The 18,887-nt window shown below is 47.3% G+C and overlaps 1 protein-coding gene across 2 annotated transcripts in view; it reads left to right on the forward strand.

Moving 5' to 3' along the window:
• The window catches only part of P2RX5 (purinergic receptor P2X 5), a 25,584-nt gene continuing 6,697 nt past the window's right edge, over window positions 1-18,887 (forward strand). The window contains exons 1-9 of one of the 2 annotated variants that reach the window (XM_007057658.4): window positions 1-2,171; window positions 6,273-6,423; window positions 9,824-9,895; window positions 12,435-12,510; window positions 14,274-14,370; window positions 14,926-15,006; window positions 16,277-16,415; window positions 17,577-17,713; window positions 18,483-18,576. In XM_007057658.4, coding sequence (XP_007057720.2) covers window positions 2,035-2,171; window positions 6,273-6,423; window positions 9,824-9,895; window positions 12,435-12,510; window positions 14,274-14,370; window positions 14,926-15,006; window positions 16,277-16,415; window positions 17,577-17,713; window positions 18,483-18,576 — 984 coding nt within the window. In that variant the 5' untranslated portion in view covers window positions 1-2,034. Of the gene's footprint in view, window positions 2,172-6,272; window positions 6,424-8,753; window positions 8,919-9,823; window positions 9,896-12,434; window positions 12,511-14,273; window positions 14,371-14,925; window positions 15,007-16,276; window positions 16,416-17,576; window positions 17,714-18,482; window positions 18,577-18,887 lie in introns of those variants that run through there. The other variant, XM_037880444.2, reaches the window with a different exon arrangement.

Consider the following 18,887-nt stretch of genomic DNA (forward strand, 5'->3'; position numbering starts at 1 on the left):
CCATGGCAATTTGCAGCCCGATTCTGATTTTCATTATGTTACACTACACTGACTGCAAAGCCACAGCAGAATTAGAGGAGAAATCTAATGGATTATATTTGGAAAATTCTGCCTTGGCAGATTACAGTTGTATTTTTCTCTTTGCGCTCTATTTCAGCCAAACATGTCCTCTCCAGAGAGAACCAGCACTGTGCACTTGACGCTGCTATTTTTCACCCTGTTTTATATTTCAGTGTGCACATCCTGTAGTCTTAGAGCAGCCATCTCTCTCCATCCTGGAAAAATCACTAAGGAGGGAGCCTCAGCCATGGGTGTTGGTCCCTTGCCAAGATCTGCAGCTCTGGACCAATGTTGGGCACAGCAGTGTCCTAGATAGAGAAAATATGTGACAACTCCCATTTACATGGGTCATGTTCTCTGCCTCCTATCATCTCAATAACCAATCTGCTCCCCATCTGTAACTCCCTCCTTCAAAAAAGTGTCCCTGTTTTGGTCAATTATTTGTTGCAGGAGCCTTTCTTGCTCCTAGAAAGCCTCAGACTCTCTTATCCCAGCTGCTGTGCCTCTGAGGCCCAAAGTTGGCTGTTAAATGGACTGATCAGAAAAGGGTGAAGTGAGAACCAGGCAGAAAGTTAACATATGGCGGAGAATAGTTTTGGGACTGTCCTGAGTTCCCAGTACTCATGATCTATAAGGCTCCAGTTTATAAACAAGGTCAGAGTTGGAGTGGTGTTCTACTGTGTGCCTCCCTGGTGGCTGCTTGGTTGACCACAACCAGAGTCTGGTTCATCTCAAGCCATTGTCATAGAAAAGAGCATCATGCAAATGGGGAAAAAACAATTGGAAGAGTATAAGAATAGTATTTGGATCTTAAGACCCCAAAATGGAAAATGAAACTCATCTGCATTGTCGTGTTTGTGTCTTGTTTCGGGGCAGGACAATGATGATAGCTGTAGTCAGAGAAAACAGAATGAGAGAGAGAATTGCTGAGGGAGTTTTTATTGCATTTTCAGGGTATGCATTTGGACCAACATTTAAGTCTTGTGAAAAACAAGCTTTTATAAAACCTAAGACCTATAGAAACGTTTCCATTATTGTTTTAAAATTATTCTATCGGAAACGGTAATTTAAAAAACAACCATTCCCCTGCTTGTCTGCAGATCTGGTATTCCAACATTCCTCTAGACAGTTAGAAAATCGTATTGACTAGACACTGACTAGTATATTTTCACCAACTAGTGCGAACAATTGACCTACCAAATGTACAATAAAATCTATCTGTTGGTTAAAATACTTTGGTTTGGTAACCCAAGTGCTGATTGTAATATAGGCTAAAATAATGAACTTTTCAAAAAATGTTTTGTAATCTAGCCATATTTATTTTTATGGTTTTCAATTCTGGTTGTTTTTGCTACAGACAATCATAAAATCAGTTAGTCTTTAAGGTGCCACCAGACTCCTCATTGTTTTTATAAAATCTGTAGGTTAGTCTCCTACATTGCTCTTTGTGCTGGGAGAGGGCGTTTCTGCCATTGTGAGATTTTGGATTATTCCAGATGGGCCAAATTCTCCTTGCCTCAGCACACTCCCAAGGAAGTCAGTGAGAGTTTTGCCAGAATAAAGAATGAATAAAAGTGAGCAAGGACTTTAGGATTTGACTCCTCAGGGTGAGAGAGAGAGAGAGAGAATACAGCTCTCTGGTTTTAAAGGCTCAGCCTTAAACCTGTTTTAAATTACCATTGTTTCTGGACTGTGGGGAAAGGTACAAGAGAATCATCCAGCACTTTCTGGGGCTGACAGAATTTATCAGGGACTTGTGCCTGGGCAGATGAATTCAGTGAGAATCCCTTTCTTGTTACTGCAGTACTGGCTGTGAGTAAGGTGCTTCTGCTTGCTTAACAGCAGCTGAGAAGGAGGGTGGAGATCTGCAGTTTTTTTACAGGGATTGGTGTAGTCAGGTTTCAATGCAAAGCACGTGTGAATGATCCAGTGCTGCCTTTTCGATCTGTCACTGATACAGAGTGAGCCGGGAGAATGGGGCAGGTCGGTTGGAAGGGTCTGTGTCTGTCGCTTTTTGATTATAAAACCGAAAAATATGTCATTGCAAAGAACAAGAAGGTGGGGATTCTCTATCGAGTGGTGCAGCTGTCCATCCTGGCTTACCTGGTGGGGTAAGTGCGGTCAGGGTCACTCTGTGCATAGGATACTATCTCAGTTACATCTCAATGAAGCTTGGTGCCGTGGCTGTTACGAGAGACTGTATGTACAGGGAGGGCTCTATAATGCTTTACCTGCCTGAATATGAATATTTGAACTTCCTAATCAAAATAGGGATTTTGTGTAATGTAAGAGGCTAATATCTAGATTCCCCCAGTAGAAATATTTAGCTTTCCCCTCCCCCATTACAATTAGGTTTAAAAATAGAGCAAATGTTACTATTGTCTTATGATGTATTATTTATATCCTTATTTTGGTATTCTGTAATTATGGTCCCAAACCACTGGAGCTAACCTCTTTTAGAAGCTGAAGTGTTTATGGCCATTATTGCTGGCAATCAGGATATGCCAGGTGAGGTCTGACTCCGTGTGACTCTATTAAATGCAGGATTGTGGGTGTGATATAGTGGCTGTCTGATTAACTGAGAGCAAAATGGGCCCGTACTAAGTGGCAAATTCCTTAGCTGAGCAAGCTGGAATGGGGGCAGCGATGGGAACGCGGAGAGAGGTGGCATGCATGTCTGCTGCCTCACGAGTGATTCAGAGCAGGACTGGCTGGCATGGTGACGGCTCCAGCACTGCTCAGAGAGGCTCCAGTCCTGCAACATCCTGAGCGCTCTCATTGAACTCAATGCTTCACTCCTCACAGGATCAGGCCCTGAATGATCAAGTTCCATGTCCCAACAGGCTGATGAATTATGTGTAATGCATGTGCTGTTCCTCCTGGAGTATCAGGGGCTTCCCAGAATGATCCAGGATGCTATTTGGAAGAGTCTCCAACCCAAAAACAAGAGCTTAGCTGTTTGTCCTTTGAGTGCCTCCACCCTTCCCCCACCATAACTGAATAAATATAGCAGAGTCACTTTCCTGGTTGGGTTTATTTATAGAAAGTGCACAGTTGCTGTCTGTTTGTACATCTGTTAGCGGAGGAGGGGTGGAGTCTCAGAAGCCTGGCATGTTTTAGCTGTTAAAGGAGGAATCCTATAGATATGATACCCCTTCCCCTGAGAAAAGAGGATACTAAAGTGACTTCCGCCTGGGAGACATCGGACGCACTGGGTGAATGGGCTGCTCCCTTTCATTGGTGTGTATAGCCCCATGCATCCCTGTAGTACCATATAACTAAAGGTGATTGTTATTGTGTTGACCCCTTTGCTGCCAGGCTGGGCTTGCATCTCAGGCATTGGTATGATGGTTTTGTTATTCACCAGTGTCCGTTCAGATGAGCATCCCTGGAGCTCGGGCACATCTGCCCACACTGGATGCCCTGTTACATTCGAATGGGGGAAGCTAAAGACCTGCCTCAAACTGGGTCACTGTCAAGTCCTCACTGCAAAGAGCTGGTTTTCTTGGGAAGACAAGAAAGTCTGAGAATTTTCCGGGGGGGGGGGGGGGGGGGAGCTTTCTTGGTTTATTCTTAATCTGCCTCTAAAAGCAGGCATAAGTTAGGCATGTGATGTTGCTATCCCCAGCCCTCATGGCAGCTGCTTGCACTTGCTGCATTCAGTGTCATGCTCAGTCCTTAGTGCATTCCAAGGGTTCCTACAAACATTGCCTGCTCCCCACCCAGTCTGTAACCTGGTCATTTAACTTGCCTGAGGTTCTCCACTAATTCATTGTCTTGGTGACTGACAGCCCTAACTCTGGGGCAGTCCTATAGAGGAGCTGGCAGGCACCTCATTCAGTTCTACAAGGGCTTTACTTCTCCATTCCCCCCAGAACAGTTGGATCCTAGTGGGAATCAGTGACAGACCCTTCTTTTCAAACAGTAAAGGGGTCAAGGAGGGTGAGGAAGGGAGGTTAGTTTGAGCTCTTGTGTGCAATGAGAGATTGCAAAACCGAGGATTAGGTAGCTTGGGAAGGAGAAACCAGAGGGGATGTGACAGCAGTTTAAGACTGTGATGGGCCTAGTGCAGGGGTCCTCAAGCTGGGTCACGACCCTGTTTTAATGGGTTCGCCAGGGCTAGTGTTAGACTTGCTGGGGCCCAGGGCTGAAGCCCAAGCCCTACCACTTGGGGCTGAAGCTGAGCCAAGAGCTTCAGCCCTGGGCCGCAGGGCTAAGCTTACAGGCCCCCTGCCTGGGGCTGAAGCCCTGGGCTTTGGCTTTGGGCCCCCAGCCCCAGCTTGGGGTGGTGAGGCCTGAGCTTTGGTCCCCCACCCAGGATGGCGGTGCCCAGGCAGGCTGAGGCTTCGGTCCTGCCTCCTGGGGTCGTGTGGTAATCATAAATTCTAAGGTACAAGCTGAGCCCTGGCATAAAGCGGGTGCAGTTCTCACTGAAGTTCAGGGGCACCTAGGTGCCTTCTTACACCAGGATTGTAATTGGCCTAAATACCAGAGCTAGATTTAGAAAGGGGCTGGATAGTTCTGTGAACAATGCTGCGGGCTAGGAGAGAGGCAATTGGACCTCAGGCTTCGCGGTGCCAGCTGAGCAGGGCAGGAAGGAACCTTGTGCAGCGTGGCACAGCTCACCGGGTATATGGTGCTCGGGGTGGGGGGATTGCTTCTCTGGTATTTCCCACTGCCACAGGCAGGAGACCAGATTTGCCAGACCAGGTCTCACCTGGGGTGGTAAATGCTGCAGTTCTGTGAAGCTCCCTTTGTCTTTGTCCATGACCAGCAGCGTTTGGATTTTCTCCACCCCTACCTATGCCTCTATGAGATGTTACACTCTTCCCGCAGCCAGAGGTGTCCATATGGCTGCTGCACTCCTGCCGCAGTTGGCCCAGGGCGCAGTTCATGAACACACAGGTCTGACTTCTGGGTATGAAAGGAGGGAGTGGAGTGAATTTAATGCTCCCAGTTTGATCTGCTAAACCCCACTAAGCATCCAAGCCTGGAAGTCCCACTTCAGCATACAATGGGATCAGCTGCTGCCAGGGTACTGGGCGACACTCTCCAAGCACTGCCTGGCACACAACCCCTTCCAGCGTTCCCTCACGCATGGCCTCTGCTGATTGCTGCAGCTCCCTCGTGTGCTGCAGGGGTGATCCCTCCTCAGCGGTGCCAGTTCAGCTTCCAGTCCCTTTGGTCTCCGGACTCCTGTTTGCGACACAGTGTCTTGGTGGGTGGGACTCACGTTCCCAGTCTCTCGAGGAAGGTCTGTGCCACGCTCTGAGAGTTGTTCCTCATGCTGGCAGCACCTGAGCCAACCGAGATACGCGTGTTGCTCAGAAGATGGCATTGGTGCTGAGGTGACGACTTTAGGATAATGCAAATATTCCCTGTGGATTTCTCTAAGCAAATCCCTGCTCACCTTCCTGGGTTGTGTCTCCCTAGCATTGACCTGCTGCAGGGCTGGCAATTTTGTGGCAGGTTATAAAATGCGTATTATTTATCTGTATGATCAGGCAGAGTCCTGGGGGCCGCTTGGGTCTCTCCAGTAAATATGTCTGCCAGATGCCAAAAAATGACTCTCCCAAAACAAATGTCATCGGTAATAGGAGTCCGTAAATCGCAGGTATATACTGCGCAGGATGATACTAACAGAGAGCCAGGGCCTTCACTTTTTCCTATAGAAGTCAATGGGAGCTTTGTCTGCGTAAGAATTACCTGGGCTTGGGCCATATATGCTACCAGATACACAATAGCACCCCCTTGACCTGGCTGCGGATGGTGAGCTGAGCAGGGGACCAGGAGTCCGGAGGCCTGGGTTGTATTACCAGGTCTGCCACTGAGATAGTGTGATGCTGGGCAAGTTGCTTCCCTTCACTTTTCCCCATGTGTTGAATGAGAATAATGATACTCTGACCCCTTGGCAAGTGCTGTGAGATTGACGAATGGACAGCGCTGCATATTCTATTAGCCACAGTGTGTTGGGTGCATTGGAAACATTCAGGAGTTGAGGTCTTTAGGGGATTTGCTGGACAGGTGACTTGCATCAAAGGGCTTAACCTAAATTTGGAGCTGTGGCTGAGAGGGGTTTGGCCACTTGTATATTCTGACTTACCCTTGAACTGTGCTTTACCTGGGCACAGCCCTTCTCTAGCTAACTTGCCACATTGGCCCATTCGGCTGGCCGTCCTGGCTAATGCTGCTGCCTGCTGTGTTGTTCACAGATGGGTATTTGTCGTCAAGAAAGGCTACCAGGACTCGGACACCTCCATCCAGAGCTCCGTCATCACCAAGCTGAAGGGCGTGGCTTTCACCAACACCTCGGAGCTGGGGGAGAGGCTGTGGGATGTCGCCGATTACGTCATTCCCCCACAGGTTTGCTGAGTCCCCTTTGCTTTATTTCTCACTTTCTTTAGCTAGAAAGACTGGGGGCTAATTCCTGCTTGGTCGCTATTGGCGAGACAGCGATGAATTTGCTAGTCCCTGTAGCTCTGTGAATGCCCAGGAGAGGGGCTACCAGAGAATCTCAGCTCTGTGTCTCCTTTTCCAACAAATGTTCAGCCAGCCTCCTATCGGCCTTGGATGGATGTCAGGCCAGGGTGCTGATCCAGCAAAGCGTTTAAGCATGTGCTTAAATTTAAGCAGGTGAGTCGTCCATTGACTTAACTGAGATGGCTCACCCGCTTAAAGTTAAGCACATGCTTAAGCAACATGCTGGATTAGGCTCTACCTGAACAGAGCAGGCATGAATAAATGCAGTGCCTACCTGAGAACTCTAGGGGAAGCCCAGAGGAGGAGGTGGATGAATCAGATGATGATGGTGCTGAGTATGTGAATTGCTTAAATGAAGGGTCTGGTTTAACCCTCCTGGCTCCTTGCTCGATTCAGTTCAAATGTCAGATGTTCCCATTTCCTTGGCCAGCTGTACCTGCAAATGTGGGCTGGCCCCTGTTTGGGAGCACCCCTTGTGAGTGCACATACTGGATAATTGAGGACTGGACTGGGAGCTGTCTGACTTGCACTCACCAGTGGCCGTTTGCATGTCCACTTTTGTTTGCACAGTCAGTTGCATGTGCACAAAAGCATGTGAAAAAAAAAAGGGGGCGGGGGGCTGAAAGTCTGACCCTTCCCGGTCTTTGACAGACTTTTACAAGACAGCAAACACTGAGGCAGTGCAGAGGACAGTAAAGCAAGAGCAATGTACTTGGCAGCGTGTTGCAGTCCTCTGTTGCTACCCTTTCTATGCAGTGACGTTGTGCACGCCAGTAAGAGCTTCCATCTCATGCCCCAGTCTGCACTCACTCAAATTTGGCACCAGTGCTCTGCACTGCTCACTAGCCCACCCGCACTTTAAAACCAAATCTCATCGCTGATGTGAAAAACGTGGCCTCCAGTCAGATGCTCGACATGAAACACGCCGTAAGACTCTGTGTGATAAATGGTTGCACTGCCTGAAACTCTGTCTGCCCTAGGTGGTGTCCAGGACTTTCATGCCCATTGGACCAGGTGTCGTGTGCGTACGCCCATCCGCATAAACCAGGCAGGGACGCTGATAGTTATTTTCCACAGGACTCATGCGCCAGGATTTGCCACTGGCCCTCTTACTGTGTGTCACTCTGTTGGGGTGCCACCTGGTGTACTGCATTTTAAAAAAATGTCCACCCCTATCTCTAGCGATGGCACTTCACAGTACAGGCATTTTGGCCCAGGCGTCATTTCCTCTGCAGTGTTTCAGTGGATCAGAGTGGGATGAATAGGGAAAAGTGGGTGTATCTGAAGCAAGCAAAAGCTGCAGGTTACTCTCATGGCTCATTCCCACGGTTCCTTATGTTTCGCTCTGACACTGAGCTGCCTCACGCAGTTTGGTGGAGGGAGGGAGTGGTTTGCTCTGCAAAAAATCATAAAGCAAAATATGCTGTGGTTGATTCCTTTATCACAAATACTGCAGTCTCCTGCAGTAACGCGGCAAGCTGCTGCAGCGCCAGTTACTGGATTGTTACTGGAAAATACTGGGAGACTCCCACTGTCATAGCAGCAGCATTTGTGGTGGTGAACCTTAAGGTGAACACACATCCTTTTCCTTCCCAACTTGTTCAGTCGTCAGATGGAAGCTGCTCATAGAACTGACACAAGAAGGGACTGTACTTCGAAAGGAGAGTGAACGGAGCTGGTAAATGCTGCTTCCCAAGGTCTCCAGAGCTTTTGGTTTATCCTCTTGATTATGCTTCAAGGTTAATGCATTTCACTCAAACCCACTCCCAAATGCCCCAGGTGCTGCTGGTTGCTGGCCCCAGTAATAATCGATGCAGCAAAACAGGATGCGATGTTAGAGCCAAATGTATTTTTAAAAGCCAAGTAATGTTCCACTAAATAAAGTGTATTCCATCGGCTAATCATGCAAACACAGTGCATCACAGAACCCCTCCCTGGTGTGGATATAGAACATCACTTCCAGCATGTTTAGCCAATGCCATTAATAATACAGAACCAGTATGCTTGTGTCTGTATGTCAGTGCAGCAATCAAATCTATTCTGTCCTATATAGGTTCTTATCCCACGTTCATCACTATAGCATCTGAGCACTTTCCAGTAGTGCATTAGGCAATGTGACCAACATCTGATGCACCCTTTTCTGTCATCCTCTCTCGACAGGGAGAATTGTATGTGCAGTGGAGCATTTTGTTTTGGGAGCGATCGTTTGTTTGTTTTTAAGTGCCTGTTGCCCTGAGTTTATATTGGAGAAGGCAGGTCGGAGAAGTGCAGATGGCATTTGGAGCAGGAGGTGGTGAGAATTTGGGATGGTCCTCGGTTCTGGGGGCATTCATTCCAGTCTGGGACCAGCCCCCGGAGAAGCACTGTCTCCTGCACCGGTAAGCCTTACCTGTGTGGCGGACAGTTCCATCAGGCCTGAGGGGTGGACTTGTTGACCACAGTCCTTATCCTGGAGCTTTAGGCTCTTTTACACATGCTATTGAGACAAGCCATTGAGCACCTTGAAGATAAGGACCAAGACCTGAACCTTGACTTGCTGTTCTATAGGATGCAAGTGTAGAGAGTGGAGGAGAGTTGGCATTTCTTAAGCACAGAAGCCTTCGTGCCCAGGTCTATCACATTACTATAGTTCAGATGAGAGGAGACCAGGGTGTGTATAACCAGGTCATTGCCCGCTAGGATGGGACAGAGTCTTCTCATCACCTGGAGATGGTAGAAGGCATTACTTGCAGACGCTGCTATGTGAGAGCTTAGGGCTAGTCTACACTGGTCATGCTAAAGCACTGCCGTGGCAGTGCTTTAACGTGGTTTGTGTGGTCGCGGCAGAGCGCTGGGAAAGAGCTCTCCCAGCGCTCTAAAAAAACCACCTCCACGAGGGGTGTAGCTCCCAGTGCTGGGACCACGGCTCCTAGGGCTGGCACACTGTCTACACTGGCACGTTACCGTGCTTAAATTTGCTGTGCTCAGGGTCGTGTTTTTTCACCCCCCCACCCCGAGTGAGAAAGTTGCAGTGCTGTAAAGTGCCAGTGTAGACAAGCCCTTTGTGTCCGTGAGGACTCCAGGACCAGGAGCCTCCTAAACTATGGACTGAATCAGATTAGTGGGAAAGACGGATCAGCTGAAGACGCTACCACCTGAGAAGTGCTAGATAAGAACTCGGTTTTATTATTATAAAACAACACATCTGCTGTGATGGGTTCTTACTAGCACTAATGTTTTAAAGCGGATCCTAGGAGTTAAAAAGGGTTTATAAATTTTCTTTTCTTCTTTTTTTTTTTTTTAGGGTGAAAATGTTTTCTTCGTTATGACAAATCTGATTGTGACTCCAAATCAAAGGCAGGACACATGCCCTGAGGTAGGAAGAACTGCCCCCACTTCCTTCACTCCCCCCCAAAAAATATGGGTACGAATGAACAAAGAGGAAAGTTGAGAAACTTGAATACTTGAGAGGCTGTGAACATAGCTGGGGGGCAGGGGTTTTCTTAGGCCTGTAGAAGAGTAACTCGACAAGGGAAGAGGTGGATTAGCCCTTGGGGAGTGCAGAATCAGCTGGCTTAATTTTCAGAGGTGCTGAGCACTTTATATCCTCTATTGACTTCAGTGAGAAGTGCAGGACCTCAGCACCACTGGAAATCAGGCCATAACAGCATACAGTCATTAGAGAAAGGTAACCTTTTAGCTAAGGGAGAGTGGTCATATGAAGAGATCAAGTGGAGTCCAAATGAAACAATCCTGGGTTTCGTGTAGAGACGACTCTCTTGCAGTAATGCCGGAAGAAAGAACCTGTAGCCGGGGGTGGTCTCAGACCACCCCCTCATGGCATGAGGTAGCCCTGCAGGCACCCAGCCTTATATCCCTATTAGTTCTTTACAATAATTTACGGGCCGGAATACTTAAAATAGGATCCCCCTTTGTGAGGTCTTATCTATTTAGTCTTCTCCCAAATACAAACTCTTTTAGCCCGTTGGGCCAACAACCCTTCTCCTTCATTCTGGACTCCCCAGCCTTCCTCCTGGGGCCTATGTGCTGATTCAGACAAGCTTCCTCTCCTTTGTTCAGGAGTCCCACAGACAATCTCCTGGGACCCGTGTGCTGTAGCCTTAAACCAGCTTCTCCCAGCTTTATAGTTTAGTCCTTTTCTCCCTGGGCAGGCAGAGGGCAGCAGTCCTGCTATGTCTCCATCGTTATGAGGGAACAGGCGCACAAGGTCTACTGCCCTCGTTCCCAGAGCTTGCCTTGATTGGCTAGGAGAGAGGGGATCCTGTCCCCATCCTACACTACAAGAGACAGTACCCTGGATTTTCTGCAAACACTAATTATTCTCTGAGATCACTTCCTCTCTCCCAACACTTACCTGACCCCTAGTCCCTGCCAGCCTTAAAGGGGACAGTTCCCCTGTTACAGGCCCCAACCTAAGAGGTGCTGAACACCTGCAGTTCCCACTAACTCCCGCTCAGCATCTTTCAGGATTGGGTCCTAAATTAGGCAAGGAACAGGAGTTCTTTCCAGTCCTATCATAAAAGACTCGGAGAGTGAGCTGGCTGGGCTGCTGTCGGTCATAAACATGTAGAAATGTTTTGCTCCATTATTTACCATCTCACCAATATCCTTACTAACTTTGCCCTATCCTGGGCCAATTTTTGTAGCAAACCCTCAGGCAGTTGGGAAAGCCAGTGTGTGTGTTGGTAACAAGCTCTCAGGGCCGAGGCCTAGTTAATGACAGTCATTTCCTCTGGCTGGGCTCCATTTCTGTCTGAAGAGGTTATCTGAAATTAAGCACTCTGGAGGACTACCAGACAACGGAGTTTAGCTGGGTAAGACAACACTGCCCTCAAGTGGCCAGGTTAGCATAGCATGCAGAGATGGAAGAGGAATAAGAATGTGTCCAATCACACAGGTTTCAGAGTAACAGCCGTGTTAGTCTGTATTCGTAAAAAGAAAAGGAGTACTTGTGGCACCTTAGAGACTAACCAGTTTATTTGAGCATGAGCTTTCGTGAGCTACAGCTCACTTCATCGGATGCATAGCATATCGTGGATATGAAAGCTCATGCTCAAATAAACTGGTTAGTCTCTAAGGTGCCACAAGTACTCCTTTTCTTTTTCCAATCACACAGGATGTCTCTGCTTTATTTCAGAGTGAGAAAGTTTTTTAGATTAAAGCAAAGGTAGCATTATCCCATCATTTTAATAATAGTTTGTTTCCTCCTGCTTGTTTTTAGAGACCTGTGGGAGCCGGGGAGTGCAATCTGTTTTCCTCTCATTTTCCTCTCTCTCAATTGTTCAGATGCGAGTGATTGGCGTGGCATAAAAAATAACATGATAGGTAGACCCAGTCCCAGGGTAGGTTACTGCAGGGCTGCTCTTGAGTGCTAGCATGCACACCCCATTTGTTAAACTGTACATTTCCTCCAGGACAATATTTTATGTGTGGTCCCCATTGCGTAAGGGAGGCACTGGGTGGCTCTTTGGAAAAGTGACCTAATTACCCTACTTAAATCATTCATGTAAACCTCATGGAAGTATGCCAGAGAGAAAGGATGGGATTTCCTAAAGCACCTACATCACCTAGGAGAACAAGGGACTCAAGTTTCTAAATCACTTAGGTATTTTTTGAAAGTCTCACCCAATTACTGTGATGAGGAGGAAGAAAAACATAATATTTTACTCTCCTATCAAAAACCTTGTTCATCCAGCCTGAGTGGATGAATGAATTTTGGGAGGCTGACATGAGTTCAGATGTATCCCTTTGACTTAGTTCTTCACCCCCACAATGCAAATCTAAGTGTTTTTGGGGTGGCGGGTACATGAAGTTCTATGTGGAGGAGCGTTCCAGTGAAAGCACACTATGCTTTCTATCACATGCCTTACTTGCTGCAATCATCTGCTTTGCAGAGTACTGGCATTCGAGACGCACTGTGCAGCAAGAACAGGGACTGCCCTGCGGGGGAAGCTGTGATAGCTGGCAATGGTAAGAGATGAGATCATCCCCCTGCACTTCTTGAGCAATTAGCTTGCCTTCTGAGGAAGACAATTCTCCACTTAAGAACTTAGCTTGAGAAGACGATTGGAGGAGGAGGGAGAGATTTATGGGAGTCTCTGTCCCAGAATAACAGGGGTGTTGCAAGTCAGGACTGAGGTATCTTGGCAGAGCTTTATGGGAGTCTCTTAGTGAGTAACGGGATGTGGCCTTGGGAGAGCTTGAGAAAGTGGCCATAGAGGTGGACCCAGGACTAGAAGCTGGGGGTCCTGCAGGATGGAGATGCATCAGCAGAGCTGTGGGGAAATCGGGTGCCACACCTGCCCACAGTGCACCTGGTCCTAACCAGTGTTCTTAGTCTTCTCTTTTCAGGAGCACAAAGCCGACATAAATTACATTAATAATGTATTTTACCATTGGTTGACTTATATCCTATCCTGCGACACACATTGGTAGCAGCAGCAGGGCAGGGTCAGCTGGCTCCAACACCTAGCCTGGGCCTAACAGGATTCTTGGTGCTTGGCATTAAATATATTGCAGAATCCCCAAGGATCTCCCTGGGGCAGAGATTTCACAGCATGTCTCTGGTTCTGAATGCAGCCAGTTGGGAGTCTGGCTCAAGAGGAGTTGCCCAAGGCATGTGGCATGAGTAACTGAGTAAAGAGCCGTGGAGGATAGGTGTGCTGGAGTAGTGGCACCCCCTGGGCACTGACTTGGCCAGTCAGCAAAACTCTTCGGAGGCCTGGTTGAGGAAAGCAAGTGGGACAGGAGGACTTGTGGCACCTTCGAGACTAACACATTTATTTGAGCATAAGCTTTCGTGAGCTACAGCTCACTTCATGCTCAAATAAATGTGTTAGTCTCGAAGGTGCCACAAGTCCTCCTGTTCTTTTTATGATATTGGGAACACTCCCTTTTTAACAGGAGATAGCAAGATAGGGATGTGTCCATTGATCTCCCTGGGCACTCCAGAGCAGTTGGGACTGTGACCTTGGGTCTGGGCCGTAACCCCAGGAGGTTTTTTGTTTGTTTGTTTGTTTTTGTTTGGTTGTTTTTTTTTGGGGGGGGGTCACTGCATATCATTGCACATCTTGTTGGCCCTGAGCCATAGATGTTACTGGTACAGTTCCTCCTCCCCTCCTCCCTGTGTGCTGTAAAGGGTGGTTGATGATTCACAGCAGCCCAGCTCTTGCCTTCCAAAGTGAGCTGGCTTTTTCAAATGGAATCGACTGTAGCAGGAGCCCCAGCCTGAGCCGAGCACTGTAGCATGGTCAGCAGTGGCCCCCCAACAGCCCTGAGACTGAGGTCAGCAATTAACAAAGGACCCAGGGCTCCTTGGAAGAAAGGGAACCCCTGGATGTGTCATGTTGGACTGCTGTTCTCTGGGGAGATGAAAGCCAATATCATGCTGAGCTGCTGGGACTGTCCTGATCCCGGATGTCTCCAGTCAGTAACTGAGAGGGAGCAGCAGTGACTTCACTCTCGCTTAGCCATCTTTATTTGAGATCATTGACTTGTTTACAGCCCATTTAAACAGAGCTCTGCTAAACCAAATGGATCACAGTCTCCCTGCCAAGGTACCCTGAGGCTGCTAGGAAAAGCAACAACAGAGCAGTTGTTCAAGCAGGGAGAGAACATTTCACAGCTGGGAGGATTTAGGGTTACAATGAAGACAAAGTAACATTTCATCTGCCCTAGTGGGCCAGGGAAAAGGGAGGTGAATGAGCTTTTCCATGATCTTGTCTGCACCACAGGGGTCAAGACTGGCCGCTGTTTGAAAGTCGGGAGCAACACCAATGGGACATGTGAAATATTAGCGTGGTGTCCGGTGGAGAAAAAGTCCAAGCCCAAGTATGTTCCCCTTCTGGCAATTTTACTGAGCATGAGTTGCCTGTCTTTTGTCTTATTTTGAAGCATGGCTTCCATTTCCTAATGAGCAACTGAAGATAAGTCGCTGGGTTGTATTTGCAGAGATTCCCGTTGGCTTGAACGCACGAGGTCAGAAACATCTGCTATGTTTAAAATGTGTCAGGGCAGCAGGAAATTCTGCATGAGGGTGCCTAGGGGCCCACACCTTGCTCCTTCTAAAGATGGTGCACATGCTTCTTGCAGGGCATCTTCCAACTCTTGCTATTGCCTGACTCCCTCTAACACTGCCCTTTTCTCAAACAACTCCCTGACAAAACATGACAACCGAGGGAGGCTGGCCAAAGGGGAAGAATGTGGAACAGAACTGATTCTCAACAGGAGCCAAGGGTCTGTGCAGCAGCCCTTTTTCTGTCTTCAGGGGGCATTCTGCAGGATTGGACTCTGCTTCTGCTTATTACATGAACATGTCAGTTAAACGTCAATGGGAAGAAGAACAATGAGTATAAACCCAAGAGAACTTTGCCCCCTCTCTTTCAGGAAGCCGCTTTTAGCGAATGCAGAAAACTTCACTGTTTACATCAAAAACTCGATCCGCTTCCCTAAGTTTAAATTCTCCAAGTAAGTGTGTGCCTGTCTCTGTTTCTTTCTCTATCAGCAACCTTTCTTTTGTCAATAATCCAAATGGCTCCTGTGTTTTTCTCCTCAATGCATGTTGGCATGTGATCTGAACACTCCTGTCTAGGATGGTGACTGTTTCCTGTTGGTAACCGGAGGACAGTATTTGGTTCCTGGCTATGTAGGAGCAGGGAAGGTAATGAAGGATTTGATTTTAGGGGAAGATTTTCAGTCTGGTGAGAGCTTCCCAGCCAAACAGTGGCTGGATTTAGACCGTCACTTATGGAACGTAATCTTTGACAGTTGTCTGGCTATGTGTATCCAAGCTGTCATTGCACTGACCAATGGGATGAATATGACCCATTATTTCCATCACAGGATTTTTATTAATCTAACTGGATAACAAGCCCATGTATATGAATATTGGGGTATTCCCCTCTCACGCCTAGAGTACAACTGGGCTGGCAGCCTCCCTAATAGCCTACATGATCTAAACCCAGCATGTCTATCAACCAGCAGTATTCAGGGGAAAGGGGAGTGGGGTACTTGGGCCTTCATTTAGAAAGAAACCAACTCCCCAAGCTGGGGGAAGCTGATGGGGGATTGTGTTTTCACTGGTTAGGTAAAAAATAAGAACATTTTGGAGTTTCACCCCCAAATTATTATGCTGTAAAAATGAAATAACCTGGGCAAGTTGAGTGGAAAATGCTGATTTTCAATATTCCACTTGTAAGGATGGGTGTGAAGGTGGGAACAGGAGCTATTGGCTATGGCTCTACTTACAGAAATCTCTATCGAAACCAGCATTTTCCCATCACCACTCTGGGTAGCTTCAGTTGTGCATTTCTAGCCTATTGTTATGAGAGAGAACACGAGACAGAATTGCAACAGGAAGCTCTGCTTAAAAACTGAAGGAACAATCCAGGTGTGGTTTCGAAAGTCACTGCCTGAATGAGGGTTGGATCCTCCTTTAGAGCCTGATCTTGCTGTCAGGTCTGCATGGGCATAAATCTGCCTGCGTGGATCTATGTGCAGGCTCAGGGTCTGTTTGCATCCAAGCACAGCAGAATGCATTCATTGGGGGTGGCTGCAGAGATGCTCACAGGATAATAGGGTTAGTGGCAAGAATGCCCTTTCTGTCCTATTGGATTATTATGGTGGGTGTCGAAGAGGAGACTCATCTCTGTGGCCTTGGAAGAGAATCTTCCTAAGGCTGTTCTGTAGGGCAGGCAAAGAGAAAGGTCAGACTGGTTCTGTTGTTCACTATATGCAGGACTAATGTGCTAAACACTGATGATGAATTCTACCTGAAAAACTGCCACTTCAGTGCACAGCACCTTTACTGCCCCATATTCCACCTGGGCAAACTCGTGAGCTGGGCTGGGAACAACTTTCAGGACATGGCATCTAAGGTATGAACATTCCTTATTCTCCCATACACCGCACCAGCTAAACAGACATTCCTCTCTGGAAAAGCTGATAATCCTTCCAGTGACCAAAACTCCCCCTCACCCCTATGAGGACTTCTCATTTCCAGAACTATGGCAGGTCATTGAGCTTTAAAATCATCTTGTCTCTTGCCTATAATAACCCCATGGAACTGAAGTATTTCCGCCTGCCCAATTGTGCATTACTGTAGGGTACCTTGTACATGTCTGGCTGAGCACCCTAGTTTGTTATTGTAGGGCTGTGTATGAGTTGCTCTCAGGATGTTCTTTTAAAACATGGTTGAAATGTCTGTTTCGGATCTATGTAAAGAAGTCCTGAACCTTACATGTTAAAATGTCACCATCCCTGCCACAGCCACCTTTAACAGTGTCCCTTGAAGGACAAGGTGGGTGAGGTCATATCTTCTATTGGACCAACTCCTGTTGGTGAAAGGGACAAGCTTTTGAGTTACACAGAGCTCTTCTTCAGGTCCCTTGAAGGACTACATTTAACTATACTCCCTAAAGGGAACGTAGCTTTCATGAATATACCATTGACTGATGCTTCCACCTGTGGAACCCTTTCAAGTCCAAAGAAATACAGAATATTTTACTGTTAGTGCTGAAATTTACTGTACAGAGGAGCCAGCGCAAGACCTAAGCCCCTCTCAAGTCCCCGGATAATTAGGGCTAAGTGCTCCACAGTCCTCATGCTGACCCTCTGCACAGGACAGAATTTTATCCCTAGTGGACAAAGGTCCTCTTCGCTAAAGTGAACACGTCAGCTAACAGGAACTTAATGAACACCCTGGGCATGAAAATCCTCATTACAACAGAGAGTACAGATGGGCCCTTCTAGGTGGGGTTGGAGTTGGTGTCAGGGGCACTGTGAGGAAGCTGTCAGTGAAACTGTCTCCAGATGCCCAGCATGGGAAGAGCCAGGATGACTGTAGAAAAATATGATTAACCACAATTGCCTAAGTTTGGCTCATCCTGATCTGAGTATGAGTTCAGGACCAGAGGAGCCTTCTTCTCTTTTATCTCCCTCAAGGGACACTCGGCAGAGGAGCAGACATGATTTAAAAATGAACAAACCAAGCCAAGCTACAAAAAAGCACACTGAAAACGTGTCTCTCTTTCGTTAAGGGTGGTGTGATAGGAATTCAGATTGAATGGGACTGTGATCTTGATAAACCTCCTTCTGAATGCAACCCTCACTATTCTTTTAGCCGTCTGGACAACAAGTTTGCGGAAAAATCCATTTCCTCTGGATACAACTTCAGGTAATCAAAGGCAATGATGGGACTGGGTACCACTGTATAACTCTCAGGCACAGGGGCCCTTGAAAATGCCACTGTAACAGTATCGGCTCATAGGTTAAATCAGATTCTGTTCCTAACTATTCCTGGCTAACTCTTTCCGCTGAGCCTATGCCGGTTCCATGGTATATGGCCTTTTAAAATTTTCCTCGCAGTTTACTTACACACGCACAGTCTCTCTCTCCACAAAGCTAGTACCATTCACACACTGCAGACACCGAAGTCTTGATGTATTTGCAGTGATTCCTAATCTAGAATTAGAGATCTTCTATGAGTTTTGCTGAGTCTTTCATATTCTGCATTAAGCACTGCTTCTGCATCATCACCCCCACCAGGGTCAGCCAGCCACTGAGAGTGATCCATGGAAATCGAACAGGTTTAGGGTTTTTACCTTCCAGTCTCCCACTGTAATGGTAAGGAAATGTACGCTGAGGCCATTACAGTGATTTCAATAGGCTTAGAGCTACCCAGCAAGAAAGGCTTTCCTATTAGTCTGGCTAAGGCTAGAAATGAAACATGATGTCAAGAACTGGCTGATACAGAACCCATCCACATGCTCCTCTGAGACCTCAAGTTTAGGACAAGGTCATGCTTGTTAATCAAATATACCCCTGATTTTTAAAGGGAAATATACCTGGGTTTGAACAGAGAGGGTGAATTCAAACTTGTTCTTACGTGAGGGAGGCAGGTGACTGGGTTAAAAATCAATGTTCTTGCATTCTCTGCTTTCTAGATTTGCCAAATATTACAAGGATGCTGAAGGAGTCGAGTACAGGACACTGATAAAAGCCTACGGAATACGCTTTGATGTGATGGTGAATGGCAAGGTGAGGAGCCTAGACCAGGATATTTCTGGTCCTGGAAGAAATAAGGGTGGAGTCAGACTTTTGTTGTTGGGTAGGTACCACCAGAGTGGGAAAGGGCAGCACTAGGGCGAAACCACCCCCTTGTTTGTGAGGGGGGAGGATTCTTGGCAGGCAACGTTTCATTGGCACTAGCAAGCTGCCTTGATACACAAAGGGAAGAAAAGAGGCTGGAGTGCAGCTGAGGCTGAAGGGAAGCACTAGGCTGCTCAAAGTAAGATTAATAGATTAGTCAATATCAGCCAGCAGGATCCACTCTACACATCTCATGCTCA

The sequence above is a fragment of the Chelonia mydas genome, chromosome 17 (genome assembly GCF_015237465.2).
Source record: "Chelonia mydas isolate rCheMyd1 chromosome 17, rCheMyd1.pri.v2, whole genome shotgun sequence".
NCBI lineage: Eukaryota > Metazoa > Chordata > Testudines > Cheloniidae > Chelonia > Chelonia mydas.